The sequence below is a fragment of the Anser anser genome (assembly GCF_964211835.1).
Source record: "Anser anser genome assembly, chromosome: 4".
NCBI classification, from domain to species: Eukaryota; Metazoa; Chordata; class Aves; order Anseriformes; family Anatidae; genus Anser; species Anser anser.
This window is the reverse complement of record NC_139724.1, coordinates 12,260,230-12,279,741: the sequence shown is the minus strand read 5'-3', so window position 1 is coordinate 12,279,741 and position 19,512 is coordinate 12,260,230. Positions and strand designations below refer to the sequence as shown.

General features: G+C 47.5%; 2 protein-coding genes across 9 annotated transcripts in view; one reads left to right on the top strand and one right to left on the bottom strand.

The window, feature by feature from the left end:
- The window catches only part of TNKS (tankyrase), a 119,903-nt gene extending 105,346 nt beyond the window's left edge, over positions 1-14,557 (bottom strand). For 4 of the 5 annotated variants that reach the window (XM_083833825.1, XM_083833826.1, XM_083833827.1 and 1 more), the window contains exons 1-2: positions 14,009-14,534; positions 5,554-5,778 (exon numbers count right to left, since the gene is read on the bottom strand). In XM_083833825.1, coding sequence (XP_083689951.1) covers positions 5,554-5,778; positions 14,009-14,519 — 736 coding nt within the window. In that variant the 5' untranslated portion in view covers positions 14,520-14,534. Of the gene's footprint in view, positions 1-5,553; positions 5,779-14,008 lie in introns of all 5 variants that reach the window. The other variant, XM_083833829.1, reaches the window with a different exon arrangement.
- Positions 14,558-15,895: 1,338 nt separating this feature from the next.
- The window catches only part of MFHAS1 (multifunctional ROCO family signaling regulator 1), a gene marked incomplete at its 3' end in the record, with an annotated part of 28,371 nt that continues 24,754 nt past the window's right edge, over positions 15,896-19,512 (top strand). For all 4 annotated transcript variants that reach the window (XR_014583439.1, XM_083833830.1, XM_083833831.1 and 1 more), the window contains exon 1: positions 15,896-19,228. Coding sequence is in view for 3 of the 4 variants with exons in the window: in XM_083833830.1 (XP_083689956.1) it covers positions 16,033-19,228 (3,196 nt within the window). The remainder of the gene's footprint in view (positions 19,229-19,512) is intronic.

The following is a 19,512-nucleotide window of genomic DNA, read 5'->3' as shown; positions in this document are numbered from 1 at the left end:
CATCACAAGCCTTAGCTGCATGCAAGACTAAAAACAAAGAACACAGACCAAGAGGCAAGCACTCCGTATTTTCAGTAGGCTTCGATCACCCACAGTTCATTTTCTGCACTTGCTTTATCTTGTGGTAAAAGGAAATCGTTAGAGGCACCTGCCTTTGTTTATTAAATGACAAGTATTTAACTGCCTGCACATTTTACGAGCAAAACCTTTTCTGTCCTATAGTCATACTTTGATCAATGCTTTCAACTAGAAAAAATAGGAAAATAGCCATGAGTTCTGCTAGAATTGGCCCCATTTTTATGCCCTAAGAGCTACACATTTATCTATAGATTGTTTTTAAACCACATATGAACTGCATTAAGAACACGTGGTTCCTCCGAGAAGCTAAAAGTAGACATTGCTACAGTAATCAGCAGGATAATCCCATAAAGCTAAGTATTTCTGCACAACATTTAGAAAGTCACAATAAACTGATATCAGATACCTAACAGCAAACAGTTTCAGTGCCTGGAAGAGCACTATCTGCTTCATTACTCTGTTCCGGATACCATGAAGCTTCCTCTTCCTTCCTCCCACTCTCCCTGTCTGCTAATAGCTAGCATCAGTACTTTTGAAGACCTTACTTCCCACAAATATGTTACAGAAAGTTTTCCAGCAGTGCTTTGCATATGATTGTACTGCCTCCTTTGCTGCAAGTAACCAGATTGCAATTCAATCAACGTTTGTTAAGAAGCATCACAAAATAGAAGACTCTTCTTGTTCCATGTAGATTGTCCTGCACCAAGGAGCCAAATGAGGCAAAGAGACTATTTTGCTTGATAGATTAATTTTAGGAAAGCGGAAAAAAAACGGGTAAGGTTAGGTTGCAAGAGATAGGTTGCAACACATTAGCTGTTAATACAGTTCAAACCTAACAGAAAGCCAGACAGATTCCGAAATATACAGTGTATGAGACAGCAGGCATGTTTACATGAAGCTGATTTTAAATACCTTTTAGTAATACAAACAGCATAATATAAATGATAGCCTTAAGCATACTAACATGACAGGTTTTACCAGCCTTCAGCACCACTGGTTCCAGACAGGAAAGCAAGAAGTCATTTTACTGGCATAATCAATGAGTCTTCCTCATCAGAAGCAAGGCTCACTTTCACTTCATTTGTGCAAAGCGTCATCCTCTCTACTAGCAAGCATACTGCCAATTTTAAATTTCTGAAGAGGATTTAATCTAGACTTTAATCGAGCTGAAGGCTTGGCCCTCTCACAAAAATGTGGTAGGGCACTACAGTCTTGCTGCCCACGATCTATTCGTTTTGAGGCTCCTCATACTCCAAGACCTTTGTCATGCAGATATGGGTACCTGATGCTGCTTGGAGATTTTCTTCATAGCTCATCTATCAAAACTCTCGGCCCTGATAACCAGTGATGGGATGCATGGGAATGGCACAAAGCTGCACATGGGGAGGTTCAGACCAGATAGGAGGAAAAATTTCTTTACACTGGAAGAGGCTCAAGAGGCATTTGGATAATGACCGCAATACTACGCTTTAACATTGGGTTAGCCCCGAAGTGCTGAGGCAGTTGGACTCCATGATCTTTGCAGGTAGTCTCCAATTGAACTACTCTATTCTTAAAGTAATTTTAAGAAGATTTTATAGTTTTGTAGCGTTAAATGGAGCTTTTCAGTAGCTAGTATTTTTGATTCCCCTAAAATTACCAAAGTACCCTTTATGTTCAGAGACATATATCATGGCATCACCGTAGAAGATGCTCGCGGGTTGCGTATTTGTGAAGGATGACTTTAAATCTAGGTAGGCGGATGATGTTTCAGATCACTTTTAGGCTAACAGTCCTGTAGCTCTCAACATTTAACTGGAGATCTGCCTTGCAGAAACAACCTCAGTGGACAGCAAGACAAGCCTGGTCAGACTGCACGGGCAGTTTTCCTAAGGTTATTTTTAGCCTACTTTGTTTTAACTACACAAACACACACTGTTTTAAAAGAGCTGTTACCACTCAGGAAATGCATTGCAGAACACTGAATGGGGAGTAGCACCAACCAGAAAACCCAACTTAAAGAACTAAGTTATCCTATAAGTACACTACACATAGTTTTGTAGTCTGTGCCACCCATACCAACTTTTTGCCCTTCAAAAAAAAAAATCATATATAAAAAAATATAAAAATACAAGAATGTTCAACAGGATAAGATGCAGCGAGACCAAATTTTTCAGCTTGGAAAAAGAGACATGAGGGAGAAATACCTAAAGGCCTATAAAATCATGAAGGATACGCAGAGGGCAAATAGAAATGACTGTTCCTTATTTCTTGCAAGTCTTGAATGGCTTGCAATGAACATCAATCAATTAATGTTTCAAAGAAAAGGGAGGTGTTTATTTTTTTCTGCAACACAATTAAGTTGTAAAACTCCATTGCGACAGAACACCTTCCAAGCCAAAAGCATAGCAGTGTTTAAGAAGAGATTAAATCCACCTTTCCAGAATTTTGTCTGCAAACATCATCTGGATGCAGCCTCTTCTTTATTAAGTTCCTAAACTGCTAATTGCCATGAGAAAGAAGTGTACACTCACGCCAGATTCCCTAAGTATCTGCTGCATATCACTGTCAAAGAAAGTGAGCTACACAAATCTGTGGTTTGACTCCCAGTAGACTTTTAGATAAAGAAATACGTGACCCCTTCTCCCTCAAGCCTGATCTGCAGAACAGTCACTACCCTGACTTTGCAGCATTCCTCCAAGCATACTTCACAGAGATCGCCATTCATTCGTTATTCCATGAGAAAATGTGACACTGAAAAGCAAAAACACTTTTTCATTAGCTCTAGGAGGAGTCCACAGACATTGAGAATACATAGCCTTGACAGATGAAGCAACCCACCCTACCATTCTGCAGTATTCATAGCTTCTACCTTAACAATTGTTTCCAATGTTTCAATACATTTATTCTGAAAATTGATTACATTTAGCAAAAAGTGTTTTAGAATGTACTCAGTAACTAAAACTGCACTGACTAGATACATATTGGATATATACAGTGCTCATCAGCAAATGAGCTGAGCACTGCTTACCACCCTTCAAGACATCCTATACTTCCAGACCCAGGACACAAAAGCAACCACTACACAGTGATAGCCTACATTCCTCTGAAAGTCAGCATGTTTGCATTCTCTCCCTTTAAGTCTCTGCACTATCCTGAGACTGTGGACGTGGCACTTAGGGACATGGTTCAGTGGTGGACTTGACAGCATTAGTTTGATGGTTGGACTTGATGACCTTAAGAGTCTTTTCCAATCTTAATGATTCTATAATTCAAATATGCAATCAAGTCACAGAAGCATAAGAAACCACATAGCACTGTTATTTGCTCTCTTTGAGGTATTTTGGAGAAGTTTGTACATACTCCGGTGAGTTTTCATCAATTTATGACAGTTCCTATTTTCACATAAGCTTCCTAGTGGCAGTGTTTGAAGGCAGTAGTGTAAGCCCAGCTGTATAGCTGACCACTAATAGCGTAACACTTTTAGCACTTGGAAGATGCTAAGAACAGAGAGAGACAAAAATGAGGGTAGATGAATAATTCCTACATAGTCTGCTGCTTTTCAGGTAGATTAAGTTCAGCAGTAAATTCCACATTATGCTGGGATTTCCAGAAACCATTCTTCAGTTAATTGTTTCAAAAATTATACCTCACTTGTTGAAAAAAGGAATGCTAAGAATGGGAAGAAATCTGCCTGTTAAAATCCATCATATCTACTGTAACAGTCTACACTTAAGATGTAAATACTAACACTGTACAATATATTTCAGAAAGCTATTCGAGTATTCCTAATCCGAACAAATGCCCTAAGCAATCTTTGTTCCATTATCCCTGTATATACTGTGTTCCTTTACAGGGCCTTTTGAAGACAAAGGCTGAAAATCTTAATATAAAAATTATACATAAAGCCATTACGGAGAAACAGAATCATGCCAACTATCTAGCCAGCTATAAATAAGTTGTAAACAAACCCCCTGCAAACAAGAAATAGTAGACTTCTTTGTCTATATTCATGCCCTAGGAGTTTCATGACATCAACTAAATTCCAAAGCAGCATCAGTAAATAACAGATCTAGTGACCGGTGACACTGCCTTCAGCAGCAACTCTCATGCTGATGGTCAAACATTTGACTGTGCTAACATACACAGAGCAGTAACGAAACAGAGCACAACAGCTTCATGCTTGCTTTTAGTAGGAGGAAGTAAAAAAAGAAGTCGACCGACTCCAATCTGTCTGCACGTAGCTCTGTAAGGAGACCTGCAAGTAGTCCCACAGCTCTGCTTGGTGCTTCAAAGGAAGCCTACAACTGCAGTGGACAGCAGAAGAGCTACTGATGCCTTATCAGCTATACTCATTAACCTCTGCATGTAATTTCTCAACACAGAATATATCTTACTGTACACCTCACGCACAAGATCAAATGAATGAATTCCAGCACATCTCTTGTAGAGTTTAAAAAAAAAAAAGAAAGTTCCTGTTTTGGTGTTCCTCGGTTTGTGTTTTTTTTTTCCCTTTTCTTTTCCCTTTTAAGTAATGAACTAAGTATTACAATAAAACTAATGCAAGAACGTGCCACATAAGTTTTGTAGCTTTCTCCGTAGGAATTTTATGTAAGCCGTCTTTAGGCAAATATACATTATCTGAATTGCTAAAAATTGTATTTTGTTATCTGGACAATGTGTAGCACAAATCTCATGTTCATAATCTTAACTGTGATTACTAAGAATCAAGGTTTTCTTTTCATGACTGAGAAAACAAACATGGCAACCTGACCATTGTATTCACGTTAGCAGGCATGAGAAGAACCAGCACTGATAAGTTTAAGAAACTGATCTGAGAGTAAAAAAATAACAGAAGCTCCTATTTAGAAAAAAAAATATTAATTACACTGAGAAAAAAAATCAAAAAGTTAACAAAATCCTGACTGAAAAGCTCTTTATGTGGTCTAGACACATTTAAAATGATTGAAGTATTCAATTTTATTTGAATTTGCTTTGGCTCCAGGGTACAGCACACACCAAAGATAAATAACCACTGTGAACAATGGTGTCCTGTAGTTTGTATTTGAAAGTTTCAAAGGACTGTTTCTCCATACTGTACAGAATGAAAGATTAACCATCTTTCTAGCCACTAAGATGACACACAGAACAGCTCGAAAAGCAAAGACATTACCCGGTGAAGCTAGTTTTCTTGTGTAAGGAAAGAGAGGGAGAGAGAGAGACTTCCACATTCGCTTTCTGAAGACTAACTTAGGAGATGAAGAGACCCGACCAACTGTCTCCACGTAAAGTTTTCAACAATTTCAACAAATGTTGAAGTAGACATCATGAGAAAGTTAATCTTAAATGACTATCACTATACCCACCTTGTGGTTTAAAATAAGCTAGCTTTTAAAAGCAAGCAGTATCTTCCCTCTCGAGTCCCACACATTAACAATTACAACTGCACAGAACACATCTGGTGAAGTTTCAACAAAAGAATCGACAGATACTTACCAATACACACATCTATCTTCCCCTTGATGGCAGCCTCGTGCAAAGGAGTGTAGTTCCAATTGTCTCTAGCATTTGGGTCTGCCCCTTGACACAGCAACAGACTAACCACTTCAGCGTGACCAAAAGAGCAGGCGTTGTGAAGGGGTATCAGCCCTCCATCATCACGAGCATGAACGCTGGCTCCCGTCTGTAGCAAGTGCTCTACGACATCCTTCCTTCCAAATCCTGTAAGAGAACATATTTCTGGTCAATTGCCTTGCAAAAAGAAATATGTTTTAATATTTAAAACTAGCTGCTCACCCCATACTCCAGTGCACAGACACAAAATGATATTACCGATGTCCCTCCTCTACCTTTCACTTCATTTCGCCATAAGGAGAGACTAGGTTCGCCTACTCAAGCAACAGTTGGAAGATCCATTTACTCACATTTACGACAGGGTGAACACTGATGTATTATAATAAAGTCCTGGTGTCACTACCTCAAGTTCTACAACAGGCTTGCCAGTCTTTTTCAAGGTAAGCTTTTCATAAATATTACAAATTCAGTATAATCTGTATGTACCAGAAGCAAGTGTCTTACATACTACCTCCTAATATACATTTCCATCTTGGAGAAGATCTCACATTAATAAAACTTAAAGAAGCTGTTAGTATTCAAGCAGAACAACCTTTCCTGAAATCAAACTACATTCCTTCTCTTCTACAGAATCCAAAAACTTTTAGCTGACAGATAAGCTAGGAAGTTACACACGTGCAGAACTGAGACCTTATTTGGTAAATAATGCCTCAAGAAGGTCCCAGCCTGGGGACAAAGCCTCTGTTATAGCCAGGGAAAAGACTCCATAGAGGCAGTACCATTAGGCTTACAGGCTACAAAATCCTACAGCAGCATGCCAGGCCCTGACACCTTTAGCTTGTTTGTCCAAGATGAACTCAGAAAGGTCCCAGCACCCAGCTGTGCTTTCTAGCACCCCAAATGCCTTAGGAGTGGTCTCCAAACTCCTTTGATCAGGCACGCCTATGAGGAAAAAGTTTTTTGAGCATCCCCCAATAGACATATATTTATAAACTATACATTAGTACAGCAGTACATGTATATTACAGAAAAAAAGAGAAATTAAAAAAGAAGCTAATATAGATTAAACACCTTTTTAATTTTTTTTATTATTATTAATGGTACAAAAATATTTTCTTCCTGAACCCCAACGGATTGCCTCACATACTTACTTTGGAGACCACTGCCTTAGAGGACAGGAACAAAAATTAGGTATCAGGTTCAAAAGGGACAATTAATTCAAACAACTGTTCGTTTTTGTACTAGGTTGCACCTCAAAGGTTGGGTGGTATTTAGAAGATTTTAGAAGACTGTCACAGTAAGAAGTCTCTTCCAGTGGAGATACCATGGACACCTTCACAGGATACCAACCAGCTTAAGCAGAAAGAAACCCATGTAAGTTTATGAAGCAAGGGAATTAAATGCTGCAGCAAGTGAAACTGCATCCTGACAAGGCAGCTTATAGATTGTGTTAACTCCACACACAGGCCAGAGATTGAAAACATAACCAAAGACGTGATTTATCTTCTGGAAGGCAAATTAACACACAAAGCTGCAAGATGCAAGACAGAAGCCGTCAGTTCTCCCCCAGCTACAGTGACATGCTGCTAAAACAATGACAGACATGACTTCCAGAAGGCAGCATCCTCTGTGCAGGTAGCAACTCATGTAGGAAGTTTCCAGATCCGAATGGTTTTGTTACCTCAGGGATGCAGTCCGTGGACAGAACCTGTATTTCAATAGATGGTGGTGAGGCACTGGCACAGGTTGCCCACAGAGGCTGTGGATCCCCATCCACACTGCCCTCACTGCATCCACATCACTGCAGGTGCTAGCACTTGCACAGATTTCTTTTATTTGCTTGCTTCTGCTACGAAACAGTTGAGGAACACTACATATAAGTTTTCAAATAGAAAATGACAGCTGACATGCATGCAGTGGCAAACACGGTATCTGATCCCACAGCGAAGCTAACAGACCTGAGGTATCAATGCCAAGAAGCCCTCAGCCCTCAAGGTTCCCGTATTTATATTGTTCATCTAACTGGCAAAAGAAAATTGAGCAAGATGGGAATTAGAAAGGGATGCTTTCAGCTAAGCAGTCAAATCAACAACCTTTAGTTTTTAAAGACTGAATGACTACTAACAGTGCTGAAACTGCACGCACATCTGTTTGACGTCTTCCTTCTATCTCTAGAGGAAAAAACAACCCGACAGTGCCTGAAAACCCAGATTCCTTTTCAAATCGTTCAGTGTTGCAATTTTCAGGACCACATATGTACTTCAAGGTATTGCTGGACACGGGGTCTGTCGCAAAGGTATCTTTGAAAATGCCAGCAACAAACACTTATAGTTGTTGAAGAAACTCTTCTGTTCAATCCTCAAGAAAGGAGGATTAAGGTTGAGGTTTCTGCAGACCACACACCATCTTTGAAAGAAAGAGTGGCCAGTTATGGGACTAGCTTCCCCCACCACACCTACACCACAAGCAAACTTTTAAAAACTTGAACTGACAAAGTGTCAGAAAGTCTTTAAAATGATCGCATGACCAAATCTGACAACGTAGCTGCAATTAAAACAAAAAAAAGACAGACACATGACATGTCATCTGTGACACATGAAGCAGCAATTCAGATTAAACTGAAGAAACCTACGTCATTCACTGAAAATAACTTTAAAAATTCCAGTTTTTAAAAATTCAATTTTTTTTTTGCATTTCCAGTGCAATTTTGATTTACAGAATCTAAGGAAGTCCTCAAGGAAGGACTATGAATCAGAGACCCCAAAAGGCAATCACATATAATGTTCCTACAGAAAACATCCATAATAAAAAGGTAGCTGCGGAGGAGAATTACATCGAAAGGCCCTTGAGGGCAGGCCCGTTTTGATGAGTTTTACCTCAGCTCCACACTGACACTGGTGCTGCAGTAACCGCCAAACTGGATATTCTCCCATGGGCAGGGTCCCTTATTAGTTTGGGCTCTCTCATGCAGATAAAATGTACAAGCTTTGCCCATGATAGGGATGCTTCACACAGTCCAGAAGTTTCAGATGGGGGGGGCAGTGAAGTGCAAGCTAAGCAATTTCATATCTTTTTGTTTCAGTACGTAGACAACAGTTAACCTGACTGATTTAACTAAGTAGGTCGAAGAGCCTTAAAGCTGTGGAAAAGGGAACTTGGTTCAGTGTTACTGGAAGTCTGATGTTTTGTGTTTATATCCTCTTGTAAATTCTTTCAATGGATTTTAAATGGGAATGAGAAAAAAAAAAATACATTTCTCTAGTTTTGTAAGACCGTTCAAGAGAACAAGTTACCAGTCATAAAGAAAAACTTTCTAGGAAGTAATAAGCAAACACAGTTCACATGCTACAAGCGCAACAAAAACATGGAAGAATTCCAGAGTCAAGCCCGGTAATTCACGAACTCATCTTTTTAAATGAATGAATCCTCATTTTGCAGGCTCTGAGTCTCTAAGACTGCCAGAAAATTTCTTAGTCAACTACAGGATCCCTACTGCTCAGTACTATCTGTGTGAATCCAGCTCAGAGCTGTTATTAGCCCTACTTTAGGTTGCACAGGGCAGAACTAATCGGTGATTTAGCTTCACAAACACCTGCTTGAGTCAGGTCAGACATCTCTTCTATGGCACGTATATACCAGGCAGCTGCAACAAAATGAGCAAGAGGAGTTCAGGAAGATACCTCAAAATCAAGGCTTTCCAGGGCAAATTAAGCTACTCCCTTTTACCTTGTGCCATAGGTACAGCAGGCAATTCGGGTGTCTCTGCATAGAGTGGAGGTGTGTAATAAATTACTATTTCTTGCCATTTTCCATCTCTCGAGCAACACTCAGTAGATCAAATGGATCATCTCCTTTCTTAAATTTCATCCTCTAGTTTCCAGCCCACATAAGATCCTTCAGTATCAGTTATTTATTCCAGAATTTCTCCAAAGAACAGTTACATCTGTTAACCTCCATTAAAAGCTTTGACTTCTGTTATTACTAGTGGGATCAAAAGTGTGCTCACAGAAACCTTCTTTCCCCAACCCCCACAGCTTTTTCACATTACTATAGGCTGAAGCAGAAAGAAAACAGGGAATATCACTGATGATACTCCTTGTCAAGTGATCTAGGCCTCCCTAAAACAGGTTTCTCTGAACCGAGTTCAGGCTCATATCACAAAAAGCACTTCACACTGTGATCCCACTTCCACACTTGCAAAGACAATGCTAGTCTTACACTCCTCCCCTCCACCAGGTCAGGCAAGAGGCAGGAATTGCTCCAACCTTAGAAGGCTAAACCTTCTTTCGAACAGGAAGAAGCAATTTCTTTACCAAGCAGGTTCCTGCAGATCCTTGCTGGCTCTGGGAAAAAGCTGGGATTTGCCATGAATCCTGTTGTCTCCAAACCACCCCTAAAGCTAGGGCAAGCTGGTCTTTTATTACCTTACAAGATGGGGCCTTTGTCAAATTAAGACATATACCGTTCATGGGGGGGGGGGGGGGGGGGAAGGCTAGGTTTTCTCAGTATTTAATGGGTTTCGAGGCTAGTCAGAAAGAAATGGCAGCATGCCTTAAACAGAACGGTGGGGATGTATCTGGTGAGTGAAGTCTAAGAGCACACGAAATGCAGACCAGAGTCTGATCGGCTACCTTAGCCACAGCTTTAAGATCAAATCAGAACAAACTGTATCTCTTAAGATACCGAGAGGCACTCGGACGCAATTTGGCAGTGCCGGCTGGAAAAGAAGAGCTGTAACTTGCAGGTTTCCCTTTCATAAAGGGAGCCTCAGAGCTCTCGGCCAACGTCTACAACTCAGAGATGCAGGCAGACAGGTGACAGACCGTGGCAACCCTCTCCTTCCGACACTAAGCCTACACGAGTTTAACGTCAGCCCCCATGCAGGTGAGCCCCACTCTTCTGTAGGAGTTTCCACATGCACAATACACCTCAGATCTGAGAAGAAGGCAGCAGGTCATCACAAGGACATCACTGGAATCACCGTACAAATTTGGTAACTTGTAAAGAGAGGGGTATGCTGCTCTCATGGTGTCAACCAATCTTTCTCCCCTTCCCTTACATGTCGAATGAATAAGGACAGTCACAAACCTAGCAACTTTACGGCTGTATATAAATAAACATGCAGAGCATTTAGACAGGTATCATATATGAACAGAGCAAGCTTATAACTCTTCCCTAGACATCTGATTTTGGCCACCGTACAGATAAAACCTTGAGCCAAATGCAGTTTTGTTCTAGCCTAGCATTGGTGCTTTTTAATTTAATTATTTTTTTTTTTTTAGTGTTATAAGCAAGGTAGTTTTCATAGAATGCAAGAAGTACAAATACATTTATACCCCCACTTAATTTCTTACTTATATTTTTAAGTAACTTAATCACTTTCAAATCTTTCTATATATATATATTTTATTATTCTGACTCTTGAATGCAGGTGGACAACATCCAAAGCCCACACTGGTACCAGAGACCCAAATACCTTGCATCCCACACCACAGACAAATATTATCGAGTCTTTCTCCCTCCGAGCACATGTACTTCTACAGAAGAATCCCTCAAACTGCTTGCAAACGTAAAGCAGAACACCACTCCTCCTGAAGGACATTCGGGAATCTCAGGAGAGGCTGTGCTCCAGACAATTGGAAGATGAAGGGAAAAGGAACCTTTTTTCAACCTCTTTCTGACTGTTAAGAGAAGGTACATCACCCCGATACGGCCTCCATATCAAGTCCGAAGCAGGTCAGACTGATTCAGCAGGCTACTGAGCATTTTAACAGAGTTCAAGAGCCCATTCCTCTTCATTCAGAGTAACTGACAACTCCAGATATCCCAGATAAAGAAAATCTGGATAACACTATTGCTTCAACTTCATCATGCACATTTTATCCACAAGTAGATAACGGACAGATGACTCCAACTTCTCAAAACAGATTTGGATCTATCGCTAGATTTTTTTTTATTTTTTTTTTTAAAATTGGCTACAATAAATTTCAATTCTCAACTTATCTCAAGTTTATACATATCCTATGGATCCTGAATATTCTCAGAAGTCACCCTTTTTTTTCTTCCTTCTGCCACGTGAAACAAGATAAACGTAATTTTGAAACTAGAAGCTTCAGAAAGTTTCAGGTTTCCTTAACTCAGTGCTTTTTACAATAAACTAGAACTAAAGTTGCCCTTCTCTTAAAACGGAGAAAGTAACAACTGCCTGAAATTGTTGCCAAAATAGTAACAAGAAAACAAAACCAAGCTAGGGAGAAGTCAAGTTCACGGGAAAAAAAAAAAATCTAGCTGCCCCAAATATAGGAAGAAGGAAAGTTTACCAGCTACTAAAATAATCCCTCTGCCATAAACCATAAAACAAAATTGGAACTCTCTGTTGTTGCCTTAAGAGTTTAGTTTCAAGAAATTTGGAAGAAGCCATTTAAAACAATGCTTATTGCACTGTTCTACTCATACCCCCCTTATGAAGTCCGTAAAATCCATATTTAGATGTGTCTCATAAAACAGGAGCTATTATTTACAACATAGCTTAACATACAGACCTCTGCACTCATAAGACAATGGATTTTGTTTCTCCTTTTGCCAACACAAGGGAGGGAGATGAAGTCAACACACCGCATCGCTAGCAGATGCACGCTGCCTGAGACAAGCTGCATTCAACAACATCCTCACGCGCCTTTGCAAATTACAGGGCCCCAGGATCTCTGTAATTAGATATTAGCCGAATGCTATTACATATCAAATCCATTTGGAGCAGACAGAATGCAGTGATTTGAGAGCAGATACGTATGGCAGCTTAGGAAGGTCTTTAAATCTAGAAAAACAGACAATAGAAATTTGTCAGATATGAGAACTTCACCTACTGTTTTCCTCATGTTGCAAGGAAGCATCTTTACTACTACTACACTAACATCTTCCGGACACTGTCACCTTTCAAAGCCGTATTACCCCAAGTAAGTTTTGTTCACTACTTCTCTACTCAAAGTACAAGCTATCACTGCAGCTCCAGTCTGTACTACCACTGAGGTTACAACTTGAGACCTCAGAGTTTAAGGGGAAGTATCAATGTCTAATTTTAAGCTTAAATCCAAAGTGAGAAGAGACTCAAGATGAGGCTTCAAAACATTAGGCACTTTATCTGCACGCATGCACTTGTACCAGCATTACATTCCAGCTTTCGTGAAAATTAATTCATTTCCACACTTGAGGAGATCACTGTGTTTTAAACTCAGCTTGCATAAAGTCGTGCTTTACTCGTAGATCTCAGGGATTAGAGAAGAATGAAAAGGAAACAGCTCAGGACCAAAAGTTCCCTTAGGGGCATCACAAAATGCCGCTTGTACTTTTGAAGTGACAAGAAACCTACAAAAGCTCAGAGAGCATTATCTCAGAGATATATGGAACTATTCAGAGTTCCAAGTAACGCTGTGCCTGAAAGCGTTCACTTTTGTTAACAATTTTAACATGGTGTTTTAGAGCCATAAACCACCTTTTAGGTATAGACCCCTCAATACAGTCTCGCTAATTACTTTGATTCATACACAACAGAGCACCACTTAAAAGCTCAAACAAGCTCTGTGCCCCTTGCCACGTAAGTTCCAGTCCAGTAGCACTGTGGCACGTGTCAGAAAGCCTTCTGTCTGACCACAGACCCAGCTATTGTGCAAGTCCTGAGTTATGACTGATGATTTAAGACATCTTCCCCAATTTATTTTTATCGGGGACTTAGCTCACGCTGTGCCCCCACTGAAGAGCAGTCCCTACGCAAAATGTTCTCTTTATAAACTCTCTTCGCCACGTTCTCTTTATAAACTAACCCATGACAGGGACGCTTGCTAGGAAGCTACGTTTCCTTCCAGTTGAGGTGAACTGTTGAACCTCACTGTTGGCTTGTTTTATGATGCTATTTCTAACGAGACACCTCTTCTCTACGCCAAGGAGCACAGTATCTCCTTGGATGTATCTGTAACGTTATCATCGAGTTCAGCTGTCCCACTTCATCTCACCCAGCTCAGAGCAGGCAAGATCAGCCAGCAGGGACACCCAACCAAAAAGAAAAGTTAGAAATGACGAGGTGTGGACTACGATTCCTGACAAACCTAGCTGAATTGCAGCAGTCCTTAACTTTCCAGAGAAGACAGATGGGATCCTTGACTTCAAGCCAGCTGTGCCCTGAGCTTGCTCCTCGCTCCCAGAGCGCACACGCTATAGTTTAGAGCCTGTGTGCCAAACACGGAGGAACGTATCAGTGCTTTTAGCCCACGCAACCCCCCTCACACCCCCCGGGAGGCCGGGAAGGTGCTCGGGGAGGCTGTGCGGGCGGCGGCCCCCTCCCTGCCCCGCCCCAGCGGCTGTCCCGGCCCCGCCGGGCACCCACCGGCGGCGAAGTGGAGCGGCGTGGACTTGCGGCCGGCCATGTCCTTGGCGTTCACGTTGCCGGTGTCCACCAGGCGCTTGACGCGCGTCACGTCCCCATTGCGGCAGGCCTCCAGCAGCTCGCGGAAGGCCCCGCTCGCCGCCTCGGGGCTCTCCGCCGCCGGGCTCGACGCCACGGAGGAGGACGAGGAGGAGGCGGAGGACGACGACGAGGAGGAGGAGGCCGAGCTGCTGCTCGAGCCGGCCGGCGGGCCCGGCGCGGCGGCACCCGCTCCCTCGGGGCCCTCCGGTGCCGGAGGCCGCTCGGCGTCCAGCGGGGCCTCGCCCTCGGGGCCCGCCAGGCTGTGCCGCTGCACGGCGGCCGCCAGCTCGGCCGGCGCCAGGCTGGGGCTGCGCGGCGGCGAGGCGGCGAGCGGCGGCGGCGGCGGGGAGGCCGGCCCGGGCGGCGGCGGCAGCGGCGGGTGGTGGTGGTGGTGGTGGTGGTGCTGCGAGCGCCGCGGCGGCGCCGCCATCTTCGGCCTCCTCCGCCCCGCCCCGCCCCGGCCTCCTCCGCCCCGCCCCGGCCCCCCTCACCGTGGCAACGGCGGCGGCTTCCGCCTGCGCCGGGCCCGTGGCGGAAGGGAGCCGGGGCCGGGGGCTGGGGCCGGGGGTCGGGGGTGGCCCGAGGGCGGCTGCCAGGGCACACTGCTGGCTGGTGGTCAGCTTGCTGTCAGCCACAGCCCCCAGGTCCCTCTCTGCGGGGCTGCTCTCCAGCGTCTCGTCGCCCAGTCTGTACGTGTAGCCAGGGTTGCCCCGTCCCAGGTGCAGGACCCGGCACTTGCTCTTGTTAAACTTCATGCGGTTGGTGATCGCCCAGCTCTCCGGTCTGTCCAGATCTCTCTGCAAGGCCTTTCCACCCTCAACAGAGTCAACAGCTCCTCCCAGTTTGGTATCATCGGCACATTTGCTCAGAGCCCATCGCTGGTGTTGAAGGCAGAGGTGAAAAACGCATTAAACAGAATCACAGAATCGCGTCTCTGCTTTGTCTGCATCCCTGTTTGTGAGGCCCTCATCAAGCATCAGACCAATGTTTGCTCTGGTCCTCCTTTTCCTGTTAATATACTTTAAAAAGCCTTTTTTATTGTCCCTCATGCTGCTGGCCATAATTGAGCGAATTTTGTCCCTACAAAGGCAAGCAGCATCCCTGCAGTCCTCCCAAGACAGCATCGTTTCAAAACCTCGGGACATTTAGGCATGGAGCACCACTGGCGCTTGTAAGGGCAAGGTCTCACGACTCAGGAGACCTGAGTGCTCACAGCCTCCGAGTCTGCCTGCCTGCTCCGCTATAAAATACCTTTGTTTCCCCCCCCCTGTAGCCATGGTGGAAATTCCCGGGCGTATTTCTCTGGGCTGTAGGAGCAAAGCTCAGTTGAGGACATGGAAGCAGCATTTAGGATCTGGCCAGATGTGTGCACCGAAGGAAACAAAGCCTGACGGGAGCATGGCAGAGTTACCCTGAATAACTACGGGGTCAGAGGCTTCCAATACAGAAAGACACTTTAACGGAAAAGGCAGGTTAACTTTGGTTGTTGTTGTTTGTTTGCAGGGCTGGATGAAAAAAAACAAAACACCTTTCACTTGGTGCAGAAACGCCGTAGACACCAGCAGCACCGGGTGTTTTGCTGTTACCCCAAGGAATCGCCAGGGATGACCTAGGCTTTGCGAGCCGACGCTGCTGGAGCACAGCAGGGACACCGGGGCAGCCCTGGCGCGGCGACTCCATCGCAGGGGCTCCAGGGCCCGCAGTCCCCAGGGCCCAGCCCGGCCCCAGCGCACCCTGCCCGGCGGCGGGGCGGTCCGTGCCCGTGTCCCCGCCCCGGCTACGTGCAGGGGCGGCGCTGGGGCAGTGCCGGCGCGGAGCTGCGGGGAGCCCCGAGGAGCCCCGAGCCCGCTGCGGCGGCGGGGGCCGCGCCCATGGCGAGCAGCAGCGGCGGCGGCGGCAGGTAGGGCGGGCGGGGGCCCGCTCCCGGTGCCGGTGCCCCGGCCATGGCGCAGACGGAGCCCCCGAAGGCGGCGCGGCTGTGGCGTGAGGCCGCCCTGCGCGCACGGAAGCTGCGGGACGAGCCCGAGCCGGAGCCCGAGCCCGAGCCCGAGCCGGACGCGGGGCCGCCGGGGGGGCCCCCGCAGCCCCCCGCCACCGCCGCCACCGCCGCCACCGCCGGGCCGCGCCGCCCGCCGCCGGCCTCCGCGCTGGGGGAGCTGGAGGCGCTGAACCTGAGCGGGCGGGGGCTGGAGGAGCTGCCCGAGGAGGTGGGCGCCGCCCTGAGCGGGCTGCGGGTGCTGAGCCTGCGGCGCAACCGGCTGTGCCGCCTGCCCGCCGCCGCCCTGCGCCACCTGGGCCGCCTGGCCGAGCTCGACCTCAGCCACAACCGCCTGCGGGGCCTGGGCGACGGCGGGGCGCTGGCGGGGCTGCGGGGCCTGCGCAAGCTCAGCCTCAGCCACAACGAGCTGGGAGCGGAGGGCAGCGGGCTGCCCGCCCGCCTCGCCGAGCTGGGCCGCCTCGAGGAGCTCGACCTCAGCTTCAACCGCCTGCGGCGCCTGCCCGAGGGCCTGGGGCGCCTGCGGCACCTGCGCGCCCTCGACGTGGACCACAACCAGCTGCCCTCCTTCCCCGCGCCGCTCCTGGAGCTCGCCGCCCTGGAGGAGCTCGACTGCTCCGGCAACCGCCACCTCGGGGCCCTGCCTGAGGGCATCGCTGCCCTGCGCCGCCTCAAGATCCTCTGGCTGAGCGGCACCGGGCTGGCGGCCCTGCCCGAGGGCCTCTGCCAGCTGGGCGCCCTCGAGAGCCTCATGCTGGACGGCAACCAGCTGCGGGCGCTGCCCGCTGGCTTCGGCGGCCTGCAGCGGCTCAAGATGCTGAACCTTTCCTCCAACCTGCTGGGGGAGTTCCCTGCTGCCATCTTGGCGCTGCCGGGGCTGGAGGAGCTCTACCTGAGCCGCAACCAGCTCACTGTGCTGCCTTCTCACCTCTGCCAGCTCCGCCAGCTGCGCACCCTCTGGCTGGACAACAACCGCATCCGCTACCTGCCTGACTCCATCGTGCTCCTCCACAGCCTGGAGGAGCTGGTCCTGCAAGGCAACCAGATTGCCATCCTGCCCGAGGGCTTTGGGCAGCTCTCCCGTGTCACCCTGTGGAAAATCAAAGACAATCCCCTCATCCAGCCTCCCTACGAGGTCTGTATGAAAGGCATCCCCTACATTGCAGCCTACCAGCAGGAGCTGGCCCACTCCCAGCCCGCCCTCAAGCCCCGCCTCAAGCTGGTCCTCATGGGCCCAAAGGATGCGGGCAAGACCCTGCTGAGGCGATGCCTCATGGAGGAGGATGGGCAGAAGGAGGACCTGGGGAGCCTGGATGCAGGCAACACCCAGCCCAGAGGTTGCCCCGGGCAGCAGCAGGACGTTGGGAGAGTGCCAGTTGTGTGCTGCCCCTTCCTGGAGGACTCTTCCTCAGTGCGAGTGCCTGCTGTGCAACAGCCAGAACACTTCCCCGTTGAGCAGCAGGACGTTCCTTCTCATGTTCCCTCCCACCGAGGGAAAGGAGAAACGCCGTGCCCTGCACCGTCGCTGGATGCCTCCCAGGTACCATCAGGACTGGGACTGTCCGGCAGCAAGGGCATCGAGGTGATGGACTGGACAGCGGATGCGGAGAGGGGCCTGACGTTCATTGTGTATGAGCTGGCGGGAGACCCGAGCTATGACGTGATCCAGTCTTTCTTCCTGTCTCCTGGAGCCTTGTACGTGCTGGTGGTGAATCTGAGTGCCTACGTCCCTCAGCGCTTCTACCCCTCTGTGGGCTACTTCTTGCACTGGCTCGGTTCCAAGGTGCCCCATGCTGTGGTGTGTATGGTGGGAACCCACGCTGACCTCTGTGCGGAGCGGGAGCTGGAGGAGAAGTGCCTGGACATCCACCACCAGATCGCTCAGCAGGAGAAGAGGGATGCTGAGGGCCTCCAGAGCTTGGTCCAGCAGGTGGATGAGGCTCTGGGACAGGACTTTGACCTGCGCTGCTCCAGTCCTCACACTGCCTTTTATGGGGTCTCGGACAAGAACTTGAGGCGGAAAAAAGCTCAGTTCCAGTACCTTCTCAACCACCGCCCGCAGATCCTCTCCCCAGTGCTGCCTTTCAGCTGCCGGGACCGCTGCCAGGTGCGTCGCCTGCGGGACAAGCTCCTTTCGGTGGCCGAGCACCGCGATATCTTCCCAAACCTGCACCGGGTCTTGCCCAAATCCTGGCAAGTGCTGGAGGAGCTGCACTTCCAGCCGCAAGCTCAGCAGCTGTGGCTTAGCTGGTGGGACTCTGCCCGGTTGGGCTTGCAGGCGGGCCTGACAGAGGATCGGCTCCAGAGTGCCCTGTCCTACCTGCACGAGAGTGGGAAGCTGCTCTACTTTGAGGAGCACCTCACGTTGCGGGAGTACGTGTTCCACAACCTGCCGCGGCTTATTGACATCCTCAATGTTTTCTGCCAGCAGGATGCCACCGTGCTGCTCCAGAAACTGCTCAGTGACACCCACATCGACGAGCTGAGGGCCACTCAGCTCCATCACTACGTGGAGGGCTTCTTGCTGCATGGCCTCCTCCCCGCCCACGTTATCCGCCTCCTCCTTAAGCCCCACATCCAGAGCCGGGAGGATCTGCAGCTCATCCTGGAGCTGCTGGAGAAGATGGGGCTCTGTTACTGTGTCAACAAACCCAAATGCAAGCCCCTAAACGGTGCTGCTGCTTGGTACAAGTTCCCCTGCTACGTGAAAAACGAGGTGCCCCACGCAGAGGCGTGGATCAACGGTGCCAACCTGAGCGGGCAGTCGTTTGTGGTCGAGCAGCTGCAGATCGAGTACAGCTTTCCGTTCATTTTCCCGCCCGGCTTGTTCGCACGCTACAGCGTTCAGATCAACAGCCACGTGGTTCAGCGGTCGGATGGCAAGTACCAGATCTATGCCTACCGGGGAAAGGTGCCTGTGGTGGTGAGCTACCGGCCCGCCAGGGGGGCTCTACAGCCAGATACTCTGTCTATTGCTAGCCATGCGTCCCTACCAAATATCTGGACGGCCTGGCAAGCTATTACCCCGTTAGTGGAAGAACTGAATGTCCTGCTCCAAGAGTGGCCGGGCCTGTACTACACTGTGCACGTCCTCTGTTCAAAGTGCCTTAAAAGAGGGTCACCAAACCCGCACACTTTTCCAGGTAAGGCGAAACCCCTCTTTCCTGCCGTCTCTTCTGGTTCTTTGCACCTTCTTCAAGGGATTTTCGTGCTGTTAATCTGAGCTTGCTTTAATTTTATATTTTTTTAACCTCCTCTTCTCTAGCTCCTTTTCCTGGTGACTTGAGTCATAAGAGAAAATATTAGGGTAGCTCCAAGGAGACAGGCTTAAAATAACCCTATTCTGAGATGAGGGGGGTGTTACGTCCCCCTTTGGCCAGGTCTTTTCTCTCTGATTTTTGGGTTCTAGCCCTGAGCATTGGCCACC